Below are 16,763 nucleotides of genomic sequence, written 5' to 3'. Positions count from 1 at the left end.
TAAGCATTTTCTAAATAATTAAATAAAAAATTCTCATTTTGACTTGACTATTTAACAAGAGAAATAAAACAAAAGCAAGGAGAAGGTCGACCCACTTCCAAAACTAGCATAGTCAAGGAACGAAACAGCAAGTGAATCGGCATAAAACATTTAAATTCTTTTAAAATTGTGAATAAATCGGCCCCCAAGAAGAGTGTTTAAATCTACTCCAAGACAGTGTATAGTATGCGGCGAAAGAATTTCTTTGTCACACATACAATTATTCAAGTTCCAAGTGTGGGACATGTAAACTCATAAGAACTAGATGATATATATGTATGCAAGTGGAAACCTTGTGCTAAGCAAGTAAATGCATCAGAATTGTGTGATATATATGTAAAAATTGAAGTTTATGTATTAGATATGTGAATGTATAAAAATTGTGTGGAATGTATGCGAATCTTCCTAATGATGAATGTCGAGATTGTGGAACAGAATTTCCAAAAGCCATTAAAAATTTAAAAAATCGATTACATGGATACAGTTCAAGCAAGACTTTCCATACTTTTCAGTTCTTTCATCATTTTTTTTAACAATTTAACAATAACGACAATTTAAACGCAATATCAAAACCACAATTCATGTAATCTCACAATAATCCATCATTCTAAATGTATATAAGCAAAGAGATTCATCACATTTATTACAAGCATTTCTTTAGATAAATGAGGTGCAACAATAAGGCAAATGCATGAATGTGAAATTCCAATTACCATCGGCAAACACATATATGACTTGTTACGATTTACAAGACATCAGTTTGGGTAGAAAAATCTCATTGAGAAAATTTTGCATGAACATCCAAATGAATCTATCAAGATCAATCCCACACAAATAACTAAATAAATCAACAAAAATCAAGTGGAATCTACCCTATTTCATACAAGTATATCCTGCATGCACATTTCGTTTTGTTTTAGAAGTATCAAATACTTGCATACATTCATAAGTAAAAGAAAATCATGTAGAAATTTGTTTTAGGAGAAGATATACCTTTACGAGAGCTTTCTTGATTAAGAGGAAATGGAAGGATACCTCGGTTCTGATTTCACTGACAGGAAGGAGGAGAAATGAAACTCTTAATTTGGGTATATGAACTAGAGGAGCACAATGGGATCGTCGTTTGCTCCCCTTATCGAGGAAGGAAGCTCAATGACTCTTTTGGTTTTGTGAGATGGTGTAGGAGAGGGAGGCAGTGTCGGAAAGAATCTTGTCGACTGGAAGCAGAGGCGAGGGTTTCGGTCGTGAGGAAGTTCGGTCGAACGTGAGAGCGAGATAGGCAGGGGGGTGTCAATCGAATATTTTCGGTGCAGAGGGGAGGAGGCGAGCGAGTGGTGCTTCTTCGTGAGGAAAAGGGAGCTGGGCGGCGATGAGGGAGCAGGTCTTCTGGGAGAGCATGAGAGGGAGGCGAGTGAGATGCCGAGAGAGGGACGAAGGTTTCTGGGCGAGCGGCTAGGGGTTATTTGGCGAGGGAGATGGACTTCCGTGTCGAGAGGGAGAGGCGAGCGAGCAGCGGTTTCGGTGTTGAGCGGAGCTTCGATGTCGAGCGAGGAAAAGGCGAGCGGCTTCGTCCAGAGGAGAGGCGAAGCCGGTGAGGGTTTTGGCATAGAGGGAGGAGGTGAGTGGGAGAGTTGCGATTGCCAAATGGGGTGCAAGGGCTTCAATTTGAGGGGGAGGAGGCGTGCGAGATTGAGTGGTCAAGACTCGGTGTCGAGGAGAGGAACCGAATCTCTTCGTGAGAGGAAGGAGTCCAATGTCTGGAAGGAGGGAGCGCTCAAATTGTATATCCAAATTTTCAATGTGTCCGTTACAGGAGATTCGACGAGGAATTGATTACCTTCCATTACCACAGCCGCTTAATCAGACACTAATAATGCTTGATTAAATTTAATTAAGGATTTAAGCGGGGTAGTTTGAAATTTGAAATTTCGAATTACAGATTGGGTTGTCAGACCGACCCGAGATAATTGGACTATGTTTAGCCTGAATTGAACCCGACTTAAGCCTAAACTCACCTCCTTCAATTAAATTTAATATGCATCAATTTTCGTGTCGTTTGCGTGCATACAGAACCATAGCAATATGAGTGTCATTTCTAGTTAGAGTCGATGTTCCGGGCACATCCGCGTGGCCCATTTCGTCATCTGGAGTCATCCGGACAAGTTTGTCGACAGTTGGGCTAAAAATGTGTCAACTTTGGCTTTCTTCGAATTTCGAGTTCATCACGGATCATTTTGAAAATTGATTTTAGTTTAAGTGTCGGTGAAGTGAAGTGCTAGGTTTACGTACGTTGAATATGTAAATTGTAGTGTTTGCATGGCCGAGCCACGAAGTGTTCAACTAAGGCCTTATGATCTTATGGGAACTTATTTTTGGGCCCTCCACATGATGGTTATTTGCCCTTGCAACTAGAAGTTGAGTGCTTGATACCACTCTTGCGAGGTTTTCACAAAAATGAGTTAAGAAGTGGTTTGAAGCTCTATGTGAGGTGAGTTCCAATACCAGTCCTCTATGATGGTCAACAGTGAACTCCACATGATTGTTCTTAGGCTTTTCAACTAGAAGTTGAGTGCTTGAGACCACTCATGCGAGGTCTTCACAAAAATGAGTTAAGAAGTGGTTTGAAGCTCTATGTGAGGTGAGTTCCAATACTAATCTTCTATGATGGTCAACAAGGAACTTCTAAAGCTAGATTCTAGGTCCTAGGAGAAAGAAGCAAAAATCTCATTGAAAATGAGGTTAACATTATTATACCTGCCCGAGCCTCGATGTTGTCGGCGATGGCTATGACAACAACAATAAAACTAAAATACAACTTGTATGGTTTTTTCTTTCTTTTTTTTACAACACAACATTAAAATAAAATAAAATGAAAAATAAAATTAAACAATAAAATTGTTGTTTTGTGCTCGGGTAGGGTGAAAGCTGCAAAAAAAATAATTATGATTTATGAAATCAAATAAGACTCCTTAAGGTTAGCATATCAAAGCGCTTCATTTGCTTAACATAAGTGAAATAGGCTAAGGCACAGGGGGCATTTTTGGCTTTCTGTTGTGTAAATAGGGAGGAGCGGCTTGGGCAATGCAGTGCAGGAATCGCGACAACAAAGAGGAGGAAGAAGCTTGAAGTGGATCAATCAGCAGGATTTTGTGACGATAGGTAGGAGAATAAGGTCGTGTGAAGTGCAAGTTGGGGCGCTGCACTGTGCAGAGTGAGGATCACCCTAAGGAGGTGAGACAAGGAAGACCGAAGGAAGGTTTGGGCATTCGGTTCAAAAGAAGGGATAAAAGGGCTTTGTTGCAGGGAAGATCGAACGGCCTTTGTTCGCTGCAGGGGAGGACTTCGCATATGCAGTGGGCTAGGACAAAAAAGTCGATCACAACAAAGAGGCACAACGAGATCCTTCATACGATTGAGAAGAAGAGGAATATTAGGTAGGGATGGTCGCATAGCTTGGGAGGACCGTAGATGAGGATAGACGCGGCAGGGTTGGGGGAGAAGGAGGGGTTACTGTACAACGCAAGAAAACTAACGAAATAGAGTAACAATAGATTTTCAGAGACTTTATGCGCTATAATCACGTTGTTATTTGCGGGAGAAAGCTTTGGCATATGAAATAGAGAGGAGTAAGGAAGCCTTCGGACGGTGTTTAAGTGCGACAATTTCAGTGCAGTGAACAAACAAACAAGGAAGAAATAGGTAAGACATATATTATTCCTTCGTATGACTTTCAAATAAGAAGAGGGCGACTGTGGACTTTGAACAAGAAGAAGTCTAAAGCCTTTTGCGAATTCCTACACTGTGTCAGTCGGACAGAAGGAAGTGGACAGTGATCGTAGAAGACAAACAAAAAGGGGAACGACAAAATAATGAGCGAATGAGTGGTTACTACACGTTTGAGTGGGCTTCAATAGGCTGGAAAGAGGTAAGTAGATAATTAAATTAATTAGTTAATTAATTAATGAGTTTTACTGTTTATTTCTTTATTCGTTTTTTTAATTACGCGGTCAACGAACATCACGTGTTTGCATTCCATTCTAAATTAATTCAAACTTTGTTAATCTTGAAAAATTAAGAGCTAGCGCTGAAAGGAAAGCATTACTTTATAATGACAAGCCATTGCCTAGTCACATAATTTGCAACATACAATCAAGGGCTTCTAATGTAAGACATTGGAGCGTTTAGAATTTTCTAATGCAATTATTATTTTTTTCTAAAGCAATTATGTGATTTAATGCATAAAAATAAAACAACAACAACAATAAACCTTTATCCCGCTAAATGTTGTTGGCTATATGAGCTTTTTTTCTCCATTATGTCCTATTGAGTGTCATTTTTTCATTTAATTCTAATAAACTAAGATAATTTTTTATACAATATGCCGAAGTTTTTTTAGGTTTACTTCTGCCTTTAACAAAAGTCGAATCTTAAACATCTACTCTCCCAACTGGATCATCAGATGATCGATGTTCAATATGACCAAGCCATCTACGACGACTCTCTCTAATCTAATTTGCCATTAGAGCTACACCAACCCTTTCGCGAATACATTTGTTTCCCATTTTGTCTCTATGTGTCAAACCACCCATCCACCTAAGCTTGCAATTTTGAACTCTTAATGATATTCATAACTGGAATCATAGCTTATTTGATTTTATTTTAACTACACTTTGTTATTTTTCTATTTGAACTAGTTATTATGTTTTGTTTTTAGTTGACCTTATGCACCCTTAAGCTCTTATATGAAATCTGGTACAAGATATTTTAGGGTATAGGGTTTCTTAGGCAATTGTATGAGGTGATACACAAAAGTCACACTCACCATATTAAAATTCGTCGTAAATAGAATAATTAAATTAAATATTAATCAATTTTAATAAAAATAAAAAGAAATACACAATTTGTGTTAAATAATAATTTAACCATAACACCAACAGAGAATTCTCTTAGAATTTTAAGTCTGACATAAAGTATCCGTTGATTACAAACAAGCTCCATTTGGAAAAGCCTAATTGTACTAAATTTCAAAATAATCAACCTCATAGGGAAATCAATCATTAATTTTAGAGAATCAAAATAATAAAAGGGAAAAATATCAGATAACAATCCATGTCTCATGTCAATACTAGAGGATAGTTTTCTCAGAAATTGATGGTTGCGACTTTCAACACCCTAGAAAGAATTCCATCATGGTAAGACAAAAAAATAATAGCTCAAAATAGATTATCAATGGGATTTTTTTTCACATGGTTTAGGTGTCACTTTATTTATAACCACAAAATTCTTCTAGTATTGGCTATAATACTTTGAATGATCGCATAAATCTTGCTACAATAGCATTGCAGCTAGATGCTATACGAGATTTTCCAATATACCTCAAATAATTAAATCACATATTACACTTAAAAATGGATCCTAAATTCCTGATTGATGAAATTTAAAGGCTTATACCATTTAGAAGTTCAAGATGTGGCGTTAGGATGAGAATAATGATATTTTGTGTTTTGTTGCTGTTCCAATAGTCTTATATTTTAATTTCTAACTTATTTTTGATGTAGCATACCTTTGCTATTGGTGCCTATGAGAAAATGACATGTTCTTTGATCTTTTGATTTTTTTGATTACCTTGATAGGATTTGATTATCGTTGTTAGTTATTTAAATTCAACCTTCTTTGGATTCCATATTTCTCTATATATGTTACAAACCTTTTCAGATATCCTATGTTGTTGTACTGGATCCTGGTATTGTAATTTTAATTGCCTCTTGCATTGTGTTTTCAAAATGGCAAGTGCAATGCGATGTATAAATTTTTATGTTTTGTTATAATGCACTTATAGAGAAGAGACTAAATCACTGCATTGTTTTATTCATTCTTAGATTTTTGAAAAAATTAATTGAAGGGTTTTTTTTTTTTAACAAATTGTACGTGTTTTCTAGTTTGCTTCAATGGAAACTACTATTTGCCTACGCTAGAAGTTAAAAAAATTGCAAATTATGATTTTTAGTGTGTTGTGCATCTCATCCTAGCTCTACCCTAAACATTAAGCTGTGCTGCATCACTGGTATTATTTGCAGTGAACAGTGCCTTATCCTACTTGCCATACCCAAGCTCTCAACTATGAGCTCTTGGGTTTGATTTCTTACTCCTTATATTGTTGCTTATTTTCTGAAAAATATCAGGAATGTATTTCTATTTGTCTCATGTATCAAGTGTTAGTTTCCTCTAGTGACTCAAAATTATGTTGTTGGTGTTGGTGTTGTGCTTGTATATAACATATGTATGTGGGATATGTTTCTATCTTAGTTTCTATCTTAAAAAAAAAAAAAGTGACAATATAATTCATTGCTCCAGCATAGTTTCATTGGCTTAAAAATATCGAGGGAGAAGCTACTCTTTTTCAAAGCACATCAAAATCAAAGGCCAACAGTCTCTTAGCAAAAATTAAAGGTCCCTTTTCTCATAATCCTAACTAAGCAAATTTGTGGGGAGCTTGGCTCAATTTAGAATCCAAATAGCAAACGATATTGATCCAAATTGAGCCAAGAGGACAACCAAATTAGAAAATTTACTACACCAAATTAAATAGAGAGCATATCTTGTTCTATTTAGGGTCAACGTCATAAGCATACTTCTACCAAAAAAAAATAAAAAAAAATTGAATCATTTGAAAAAAAAAAAACAAAGGAAAATCAAGCTTTTGAATGTCAATTTGCATCATTTTTTTTTGTTTTTTTTTGTGAACTGAAGTTCTGGTTAATGCGTAATTCTAAATGTGCAATTTAACAATTTTTTTTCTATCTTTATACCACAGTTATAGAGGAGAGAAAAAATTATGTAAAATATTATTTGAAACATTGGCAGCTATACTGTTTTTGAGGTTTATGATTCAAAAGTTGTGCCGGATGCTGCCATTTTAGTTTTGGGCTGTTGGTAATCTTAAACTTGAATGATGAAGCTGTCATAGTAGATTTTACTATTGGCAAATTTGTGCTGGTTTTGAATGTACTTCATGAAGATAAATGCTAACATTGTTGCTGGCTTTCCAGGTTTTGGGGGAGGCCTATCAAGTACTTAGCAATCCTGCACAGCGCCAAGCTTATGATGCCCATGGGAAATCAGGAATATCAACGTAGGTTTAAACTTTTTCCTTGCTTTTTTTTAACAGAAAAATTCAATGCTTGAAAAGTTGGATAATGCATTCACACTTGTAGCCACCATCCTTATTAATAGAATTGTTTTTCTTAAATATTTCTATCTGTTTGGACGCATTATTGTGCTAATTTTTATGTTCAATGACATATATGAAAGAAGCAGCAACAAGTTTGAAATGTTCAGCAGTATGTTGATTTTACTTTTTTCTATTGAACCACTTGACTTGTACTTTGCTAATGCTGTTACACTTCACAGAGATGCTATTATTGACCCTGCGGCTATCTTTGCAATGCTTTTTGGGAGTGAACTTTTTGAGGACTACATTGGTCAGTTAGCAATGGCTTCTATGGCCTCGCTTGACATATTTACTGAAGGGGAACAAATAGATGCTAGAAAACTGCAAGAGAAAATGAGGGTATTGTTTGTGCTTTTTTCTGCTTCATTTAGATATTTCAATATTTAGATTGTTTATTTGGAAGGTTCAGCGCATGCGTGCTATAAATAATGAACCCTCTCTGCTTTTAACATTTTTAACATTATTATTTTTTTTTACTAAACTAGTTGTTAAAACAAAAGCAGAAGATCTGCAGCTCAACAATTTTGTCCGCTATGGAACATTGGCAGTAGAAGGGGTATGAGCATGTTTCCTTTTGAAAGTTTGTTGAAAAAGGAACGAAGGCATGAATATGAGCAAGAGAAGAATTGCCAAATAACATATCTTTGTACATTTTTTGACTTTGTGCGTTATTTATCATTTTTTATGGAAGATTTTATTTTATCAATATATTTTTTTTAGTAGCCAAGAGGACTGACTCTATAATTTAATTATGACTTTAGACTTGGTGATTAGAATACAAGAAACGAAATGTCAACTGTAAAATCAATAATATTCATCGACTATATATGATCAACATTAGCATGGAAGTTACTGAGCTAATAACCCTGCCTATATGAATTTATCATAGGGGAGAAATAAAAGTGGTAATAAGTAAACGGTTCTATCTACCTTTTGGTAAATCAAATGTGAGCTCCTTTCTCTCCTCAAATTCTATTAGGTAGATATTATAATACCCACAAATAGTGATGACATTGTGGGAATCCTTGCATAAAAAAATGAGTGAATGCGATATGTGGTTGATGGACATGTACTTGCAGAAAATGAGAGAGAGAGATCTTTTACCTGGAACGTAGGGAGAGCGTTATGGATGGCGGTGATATTGGATTTTTGTTGGGGACTAAACTTGGAGAGCGAGTAGTTGTCACTTTTATTTGAGGGAGAGCTTGAAGAAACCTGAATTGCTTGAGAATTGTCTGTTATACACTCGATTGGGGAGGAGACTCTTCTTGCAGTAGATAGAGAGAGTGAGAGATGGAGAGAGAGAGAGAGAGAGAGCAAACTTGCCATACTGAATAGAATAGAATGAGATTGATATGCAATTCTGGACTTGTATGAGTTGAGGGACAAAAAATGGGTGGTTCGATGAAGGAACCCATGAGGATGAGAAGAGAGTTAGAGTCTATGTGCTAGGAACTTTTGTGTTGGAGGGAGGTTTTCCACATTTGGCAAAGAAAAGGTAGGGAATAATTGATAAGTTTTAACAGGTGAAAGAGGATTAAATAGGTTAACATGAGTGGGAGTTTGTGCTTTTATATGCCGGATGGATAGAGAGTAAGTGTTTGTGTTAATGGAACCCATGAGAGTGGAAAGTGAGTCAGAGGCCGTGTGCTTGGAATTTATTTGTTGGTGGAGGGGGTTTCCACATTTTTTAAAAGAAGAGATGGGGAATAATTGCGGTTTAATAGGTGAAATAAAGATTAAATAGGTTAACATGAGTGGCGGGTGTGCGTGTATATGTATGGATAGAATGTGTGGGATGCAAGGGAGTGTTGTGAGAATATGTTTGTCAACACATAATGCTTTACAATGGCTTTTTTTTAATTAATTATTTCTTTATTATTTTGATGCACTATGCAAAAACAAAGCTAGTGCTTAAGTTCATTGAAACTCACATTTGCCATATGATAAACACCTTAAATCTTTAAAAAGGGAATTATAAAAAAAACATTGAAGTATCATGCAAATTTCACCACACAATTAAATAATCAAGTGATGGCATTATATTAAACATTATTAATTGAGAGCATTAGTTTTACTTTTATATAAATAGTCAGCAATTTAAATACTAAATTCAAGATATGTTTTATGTATACCTTTAAGAAGAGTCGATATGAATGATAGAAAGTAGGGTGCTTTAGAACATAATGGTATGCTTGACAAATTTCTTGAATAATACTTGAGTAAATGCCCACTAAACAATGATTATTAGTTTTTCTACCCTAATTGGTGGTTACATTTAAATCAGAGTTCTATTTGAAATTGGTAATTTGTGGGTTCTAAAAACTTTTATCCAGCTCTTTTGATTATGCTAATGACTTTGGACTATTATAGATATTGAATAAGAAACTATTTAAAGATGTCACTGTCTAAGAACTTTTTGTTCTGATTTGAAATTTCTCATTTACATTAGCTTTTATGGTTAATAATCTCTCTGGATCAACTAAGAGGACTTTTATCTCAAGCTAGTTAGAAAGCTTTATTATATTGTAGCTTAGTAACATTACTTTTGTTTGGAAGAAAAAGGGATATAATGTCTTCAGATTTAGAGGAAATGGTGGAGAAATGATGATTGATGTGGTCAGGATTATATAGCCTCTTTCATTTTGGGTTATATGAACTCTAATTAACTTAATTAGTGTAGGAAGTTGACTCTAACATATTCATCACCCTACTGTATTTTGCAAATTAGGGGCTGTTGAAATGGTTAATTTTAACTCGACATTGGCTAATTGAGTGTGTTCTAGCAGGTGCATGTTATGACTCACAACCAGTGAACTTGGTCGTTAGAGAAGATCTGGACTTTGGTATTGTAACATATTGATGCAGTTTTTAGATAAATTACTAGATTAGTGGTACATGCCACATATATATTGTGTGAGTTTTTTGAGTGTGATCATATGGAAACACTTGATACAATATTAATTGTTTTTAAGCTTTCGTTAAATTTAAAACTTTTATCTTTAATAAATAATATCGTGAATGGTTGCGTGTTTGCTTTAATTGTCCTGACCCATCATCGTGGAATTGAAGTTCAAATGAATTGCTTAAGTGCTTATAATTACATCAATTTTTTTTAAATAATTGATCATAAAGTTTATTTCATAGTTAATTTTTGATACCTTAAAAGAGCCACTTATAAATATGAAGTCTTTCTATTTCAAAATAATATTTGATCTACTATTGTTTATATAACACCCAAATGATATAAATACCTTTAATTTGTTGCTCCACATTGGTGACACAAATTTTTTTCTATCACTTATTCAATCCATATTATGTTTTTCTATAATATTTATTAAATAACAACTGTGAGTTATAAATGTAACTCAGTGCGCACATCACAATTTTAAATCATTACAACTTAAGTGAAAAAGAAACAATATGATATTGTAAAGCAATTATAAAATTTTTTATTATTTCAATTACAATTATTATTATAAATATCGCTTGATAGTTAAGAGTTATGTACAATGATGAAATTGTAACATTCATTTTGATTTTAAGCGCTAGAATATATATTGAGTTTACCATATCTTAACATTAATCAAGCTCAACATTAATTGGGTAGTGGAGATGGCTCTCATGGTGGTGGCGAAGTTAGCAATTATAAATGCATTGCTATGGTGGTGGAAGGAGCAATAGTGAACTGTATTGGTGGAAGGAGCGATGGAGGATTTAGTTTTGATGGCGATGGAGGGTGCTACTTTTAGTATGATGCATATCCCAATATTAGGGGTGGGGATATTTTTAATGAAAACATGAGGAACTACAGAGTGGATGATATTTTGATCAGTGAATGATGATTTCATCTGTTGCTTATGGGATTGCGTTTTTACAGTAGATGTCACGATTAAGTCCCGGGGCAGGAAATTACTCAGGTAAGAATAAAATGCCAGATGATAAAATTTACATACTGCTTGTATACCACTGTTTAAAATAATTATTTGTTTAATAGAAATCACCACTAAATAATAAAATTTAAATTATTTTAAAAATAAAATGTTTATGAATGTAATTATTTTTCTCTAGTTTGGCCATATCTTGTATAAGTAAATTCTCTTCTATCGTTAATTTTCAAGCTTATGACTTCAAAATTTTAATTTAAATTATCGCGAGTTATAAAAAAATAGAATAAATTTTTATAATTTAAAAATTCAATAAACATAAAAGCATTGAAATGATAATATTCAGACTAGTTAAAATTTAGTAAATCAAGATAAGACTTGGTAATTTATTCAAGTATGAACATATAAAGAAGTCAAATTATTCTACCATATCATAATGACAATATCATATCTTTTCTATTACATTTACTATGGAAGCACCTTTCAAAATATATTTTAGTATAAATATTTTTTTTAACTTTTTGTGCATGAATATCTTAGCGTTTCCAGCTAGTATTATAATGAGGTGAACTCTACCAGTTGACATGCCTATGTAAACATTCTATATAATTCTTTTCATTCATATTTTCATATCATTTAATATATTTCTTTAATAATTAGCATATATATAAATAATTTAAACATGTTAAGAAAATATGTCTTTCATTTTAATATGATTGTATCATTCAATAGAACAAATAAATTATACTTAAATTTATAGTGAGAATATTCTAAATGATTATTAAAATTATTACAACATTTGGTTTAGAGGAATCAATAGTATTAGTATAAATTTGAAATATTAGTACTCGCCTCAATCTTTGATGATTTTTGCTCACCTTTTTGTCCTTCGCTTCACTTAGATTGTTTTTTCTTTCGCTTCATTTAAGTAGAAAAGTTATAATTATCTACATAGGACAACGCATGATTTACTTAGTTTGTTTTTTCGTTCACTTCGCTTAGATTGTTTTTTCTTTTGCTTCACTTAATTATTAACTTTAAATCATGCACATTTCTTTCCTCTATTGATCTATCAATACTTTTATCTTGTGAACCTTATTTAGTGTTCAACATAGTGTGATATTTAAATATAGATAATTTCTATCAAATTAGTTAGGTTAATTATTTTATTTATTCAAGATATATTTATAGTATTTTTCTCTTGTTTTTTACATCTATTTTTTTTTACTCAAACATGTAAATTTTATTCAATTAATTTATAATGTTATTTAAAAGACAACTTGTAAAATTTAATTTAAGATTACAAATAAATCTTCATTTTCTTATTTTTTAAGTTTACTTATAACTTGTTATTATATGTAAATTATAAAAATTATCATCATACTTTAGATTATTTATTTTATTCAATAATGACAACAATTTTAAAATTTTTAGTATTATCTTGGTTTATGAAGTCATTAAAGATATGTATACAAGAACTGTTACTTATGTTTGAATAAAAGGAGGATTGACCAAGTATTTTTTTATTTCTGTTGGTTTACATCAGGGATTGGCTTTAAGCACATATCTTTTTGCTTTAGTTATGGATGGTCTTTACTAGACGCTTACAGGAGGATGTACCTTGGTTTATGCTTTTTGCTGATGATATTCTTCTCGTGGATAAGGCGAGAGAAAAAGCTCAGGAAAAACTTGAATTATGGAGGTCTGTCTTGGAGGCCTTCGTTTGAGTAGAAATAAAACTGAATGCTTGGAATGTAATTTTAATTGTAGTAACTCTAGCGTCAGAAATGTAACTTTGGGTGATCAAATTATTAAAAGGTGTGAACGCTTTAGATTTCTCGGATCTAATGTTCAAAGTGATGGTGATATTGATGGGATGTTATTAGTAGAATTCAAGTTAGTTGGTTAAAGTGGAGCAATGCTTCAGGCCTATTGTGTGATAGAAAAGTACCGCTTAGACTGAAAGGAAAATTTTATAAGATGACGCTGAGACCTGCAATGCTATATGACGCTGAATGTTGGCCTTTAAAAGAGATGCATAAAACTAAGTTAAATGTTGCTGAGATGAGAATGATTAGGTGGATCGGTGGCTTTACACTCAGAGACAAAATGCGAAATGAATATATCCGTGATAGGGTCGGTGTAGCTCTAGTGACGTACAAAATTAGAGAGAGTCATCTTAGATGTTTTGGTCAAATTAAACGTCGACCATCTAATGATCCGATTAGAAGAGTAGATGTTTTAGATTTGAATTTGACTTATGGTTTTAGATTTGACTTATGGTAAGAAAGGTAGAGGTAGACCTAGGATGACTTGGGCATATTGCATAAAAAATGATCTTAATTTTTCAGAATTAAATGAAAATATTGACACTAAATAGGATGCAATGGAGAAAAAAGGATTCATGTAGCCGACACCACTTAGTGTGTTAAAGGTTTTGTTGTTGTTTTATCTTGGTTTATCAATTTAGCGAAATATATGAATTGCAACATATAATCTTTGATTTTTACAAACAAATTAATTAATTGTGTGGACTTTAAAGGAATTCATTGTTAATGTTTTCTACATAACTCTCCCAACATAAATTTCTATAAAAAGTAATCTAACAATAATCATCGAATAGATGTAAAATTTACACCTAAGAAATCTTAATTAAAATTTTCACAAAATCTAACTATTAAAAAGGATGAAACCCTTGTTTTTACACTTCTTCTTTGTGCTCGCTTTCGTTTCCCTTATGCACTCGTTTGAGCTCTCTTTCGGCCCGCGTAAGGTTTTATGTTTATTTTTGTCTCACATTTGATTGTGCTTGCGAAGCTCTGATCTTTTTAGCATCTTTGAACAATTATGCTCGTCTGTTCTTACTCATACGCTGCTCGTGCGCACCGCACAAGCTTTCTCGCTACGTCGATCTCGTTGCTCTTGTAGGCACTGCACTAGCCCGCTTTTCCACTCCCTCTTGCAATATGTGATACCTTGTTTGTGCTCAATTTTCTGCTTGTGCATTTTTCGTTCTTCTATTTTGTTCCCTATGTCACTCACCTGTGTACACTTCTCTCTTTCATTCCACTTATATTGCTTAATTCACTTTGATTTGTCTTCGTCCGCCTCATACTAACACAAACCACTAGCATCGGTTCAGTTGAACTGGCGCGCGCCGGTTCCCATCTATATATATATATGTATATTTATATATATTACCAGTAGTTAAAGTAGGGATTAGGGACGATTCCAATTATCTAGGATTTTTTTGGTCTATGCTTTTTGGTTGTTGATTTAGCATTGCTCATTTCTTAGATTTGGGTTTGCTGCTTTTTTGATGGAAAATAAGAATAATTGAACTTTTTTATCTTTTTTTGATTGTCTGTCATTGGATGACGTGATCGTTTTTTTTTTTTTCAAACCACGGTGGATAAATGCAAGTTTTTGGCAATCATAGTGAATTAAAAAAGCATTTATTGGAAAAAAAAACATGAATAATTTCTTTTACTGCACAACAGGTTGTTCAGAAGGAAAGAGAGGACAAACTTGCAGAGATACTTAAAGATCGATTGCATTTGTATGTTATAGGTAACAAGGAAGCATTTGTTAGTAATGCTGAAGCTGAGGTGGCAAAGCTTTCTAAAGCAGGTAAAACGTATTTTGTTTGATTATTATTATTTTTTTTTTCACTTGATATTCAGCCTTGTAGTAATGAGAGTATCTTTGAAACAGTATAGCTATTGCTGTCTTTCTAGATTGATTGTGTACTCATTAACACTTGGGTTATTTTCTCTGGTAATGGTTTTGACTGCATCATTGAAGGTCATTTACTTTTCAAATAAATATCAAATGCAGCCAAACAAATTAAATGGCGAATTGTCAGTTAGGTTCTTAATGGAGGTATAGATTTTATTCTTTTGTGAACTTTGAAGTTCTTAATGGAGGTATAGATTTATTCTTTTGTGAACTTTGAAGTTTTTTTTTTTTTGGTGGCCTATCTAGAACGGTTACTAATAGAAAGGAACAGGATGGTTCAGTTTTGCTATCTGTTATTTGGGAAACTTAGTTATGGGAAATTTTAAGTTCCACTTCTCCATATCCTGAGAAGTGATATGCTTTTTTTTACTTGAATGGGTTCAATCGTACTTCTATCATTTCTGAATATAGCTCTCTTAATTGAGCATTTTCGCAATGGCTGAATCAGTTTTATTAACTTTATATCCTTTTATATTTCTCCTGAATCTCCTCTATCTGGTTTCCACAAACTTCTCCTTTCTCTTTGTTTCAATAACTTACCTTGACCTTTAAGAAATCCCATTGTGGAATATCATGCCTAAACATAACTTCATTTATGCTCGTGTTTGACATCTTAGGAGAAGTTTGCCTAATAAATTTCTAGTCTGGAGAACTATTTGCCACTTCATATGAACACAAAGCACACCATTAGTATAGACTATAATTTAATAATCTTCTAATAAAAATGTCACGTAAAAATGCAAAATCATAAAATAATTATACTTCAATTAGAACTCGTATTGCATATGAAAGATCGTAATTGTATAAATTTTGATTATACTCAATCACACAAGTGGACCAATAACTAGGTTTGATAATAAGAAAAGAGCAGAGAAAATATTTTAATAATATAGAAATTTAGGTCTCACAACATTTTGAGATTTTTTTATCCTGAAATTTTGTACCTCCAATTGCATCATGCTCGAAAGAATCAAATGCAGTGACTATTCAAACAAAGAGGAAAAAAAATATAACTGAAAATAAAATAACAAAGTAACTATTCTTTTTGCAAATCTTGGGCACCTCTTATTTATAATTACAATTTCTTTCAATTTATGCGATCAAAAGATAGGGAAGGCAACCAGATGCCATAGAAGAAATCATAGAAATCCCATGATAGCTCAAAAAGAAACGCCACAATCTGGTAAGTCACAGGTAGCTACCTGCAGTACTCAAATTGCAAAGTAGCCTTGAATTTCTTGTAACAAGCAAACTACGTACCTGCAAGGAACTGACAAAAGATCTATAATTAAAGACCACAGGGAAGCCTTAATTCATGCATGGCTACAATAGCTGAAGGAAATAAACTATTTTAGATTATAGATCTCGTTTGGTTGAAGTCACAGTGGAAAGTGTAAGTTTCATATCAGTGTCTCTTCAATTTGACACGATCAGTGTCTATTCAATTAGACACACTTTATTACATTTTACCCTTTTAAGGTTATTGAAGGTATTTATTTAAAACCTTATTGTCATTAGTGCACTTTTTACCCATCAAATATTTGTGCTCAAACAAATATTTTGAGTCAAACATTCAAAGAATGTTTTTTGATCTAAACACCCTTCTATTGACTCTTATTTTTAAAGTCAAATCCTCTTATTGCGTTAAGCATCTCCTTGCATCTTTTACTCTATCCTTCCACTAAATTAATAAAACTATTTATGCCCACTTCTGGAAGAACAGGGAGATGTAGTGGTGATGCTCTTCTGGGTGAACAATTAGGGGAGATGTTACGCAAATCCTGTAGTCATCCAAAATGTAAAATGCATACATTATGGCAAAAATCCTAAAGATAGAATTTTAATAATTTTTGTTAATTTTGTTTTTT

The 16,763-nt window shown here is 33.2% G+C and overlaps 1 protein-coding gene across 1 annotated transcript in view; it reads left to right on the top strand.

Moving 5' to 3' along the window:
- LOC110030724 (chaperone protein dnaJ 10-like) overlaps window positions 1–16,763 on the top strand; it is a 45,549-nt gene that overhangs the window by 15,720 nt on the left and 13,066 nt on the right. Inside the window, exons 3-5 of the mRNA XM_020733609.1 lie at window positions 7,089–7,171; window positions 7,450–7,609; window positions 14,658–14,787. Coding sequence (XP_020589268.1) covers window positions 7,089–7,171; window positions 7,450–7,609; window positions 14,658–14,787 — 373 coding nt within the window. The remainder of the gene's footprint in view (window positions 1–7,088; window positions 7,172–7,449; window positions 7,610–14,657; window positions 14,788–16,763) is intronic.

The sequence above is a fragment of the Phalaenopsis equestris genome, unplaced genomic scaffold (genome assembly GCF_001263595.1).
Source record: "Phalaenopsis equestris unplaced genomic scaffold, ASM126359v1 Scaffold000755, whole genome shotgun sequence".
Classification (NCBI taxonomy): Eukaryota; Viridiplantae; Streptophyta; class Magnoliopsida; order Asparagales; family Orchidaceae; genus Phalaenopsis; species Phalaenopsis equestris.
This window is presented reverse-complemented; position numbering and strand designations above follow the sequence as displayed.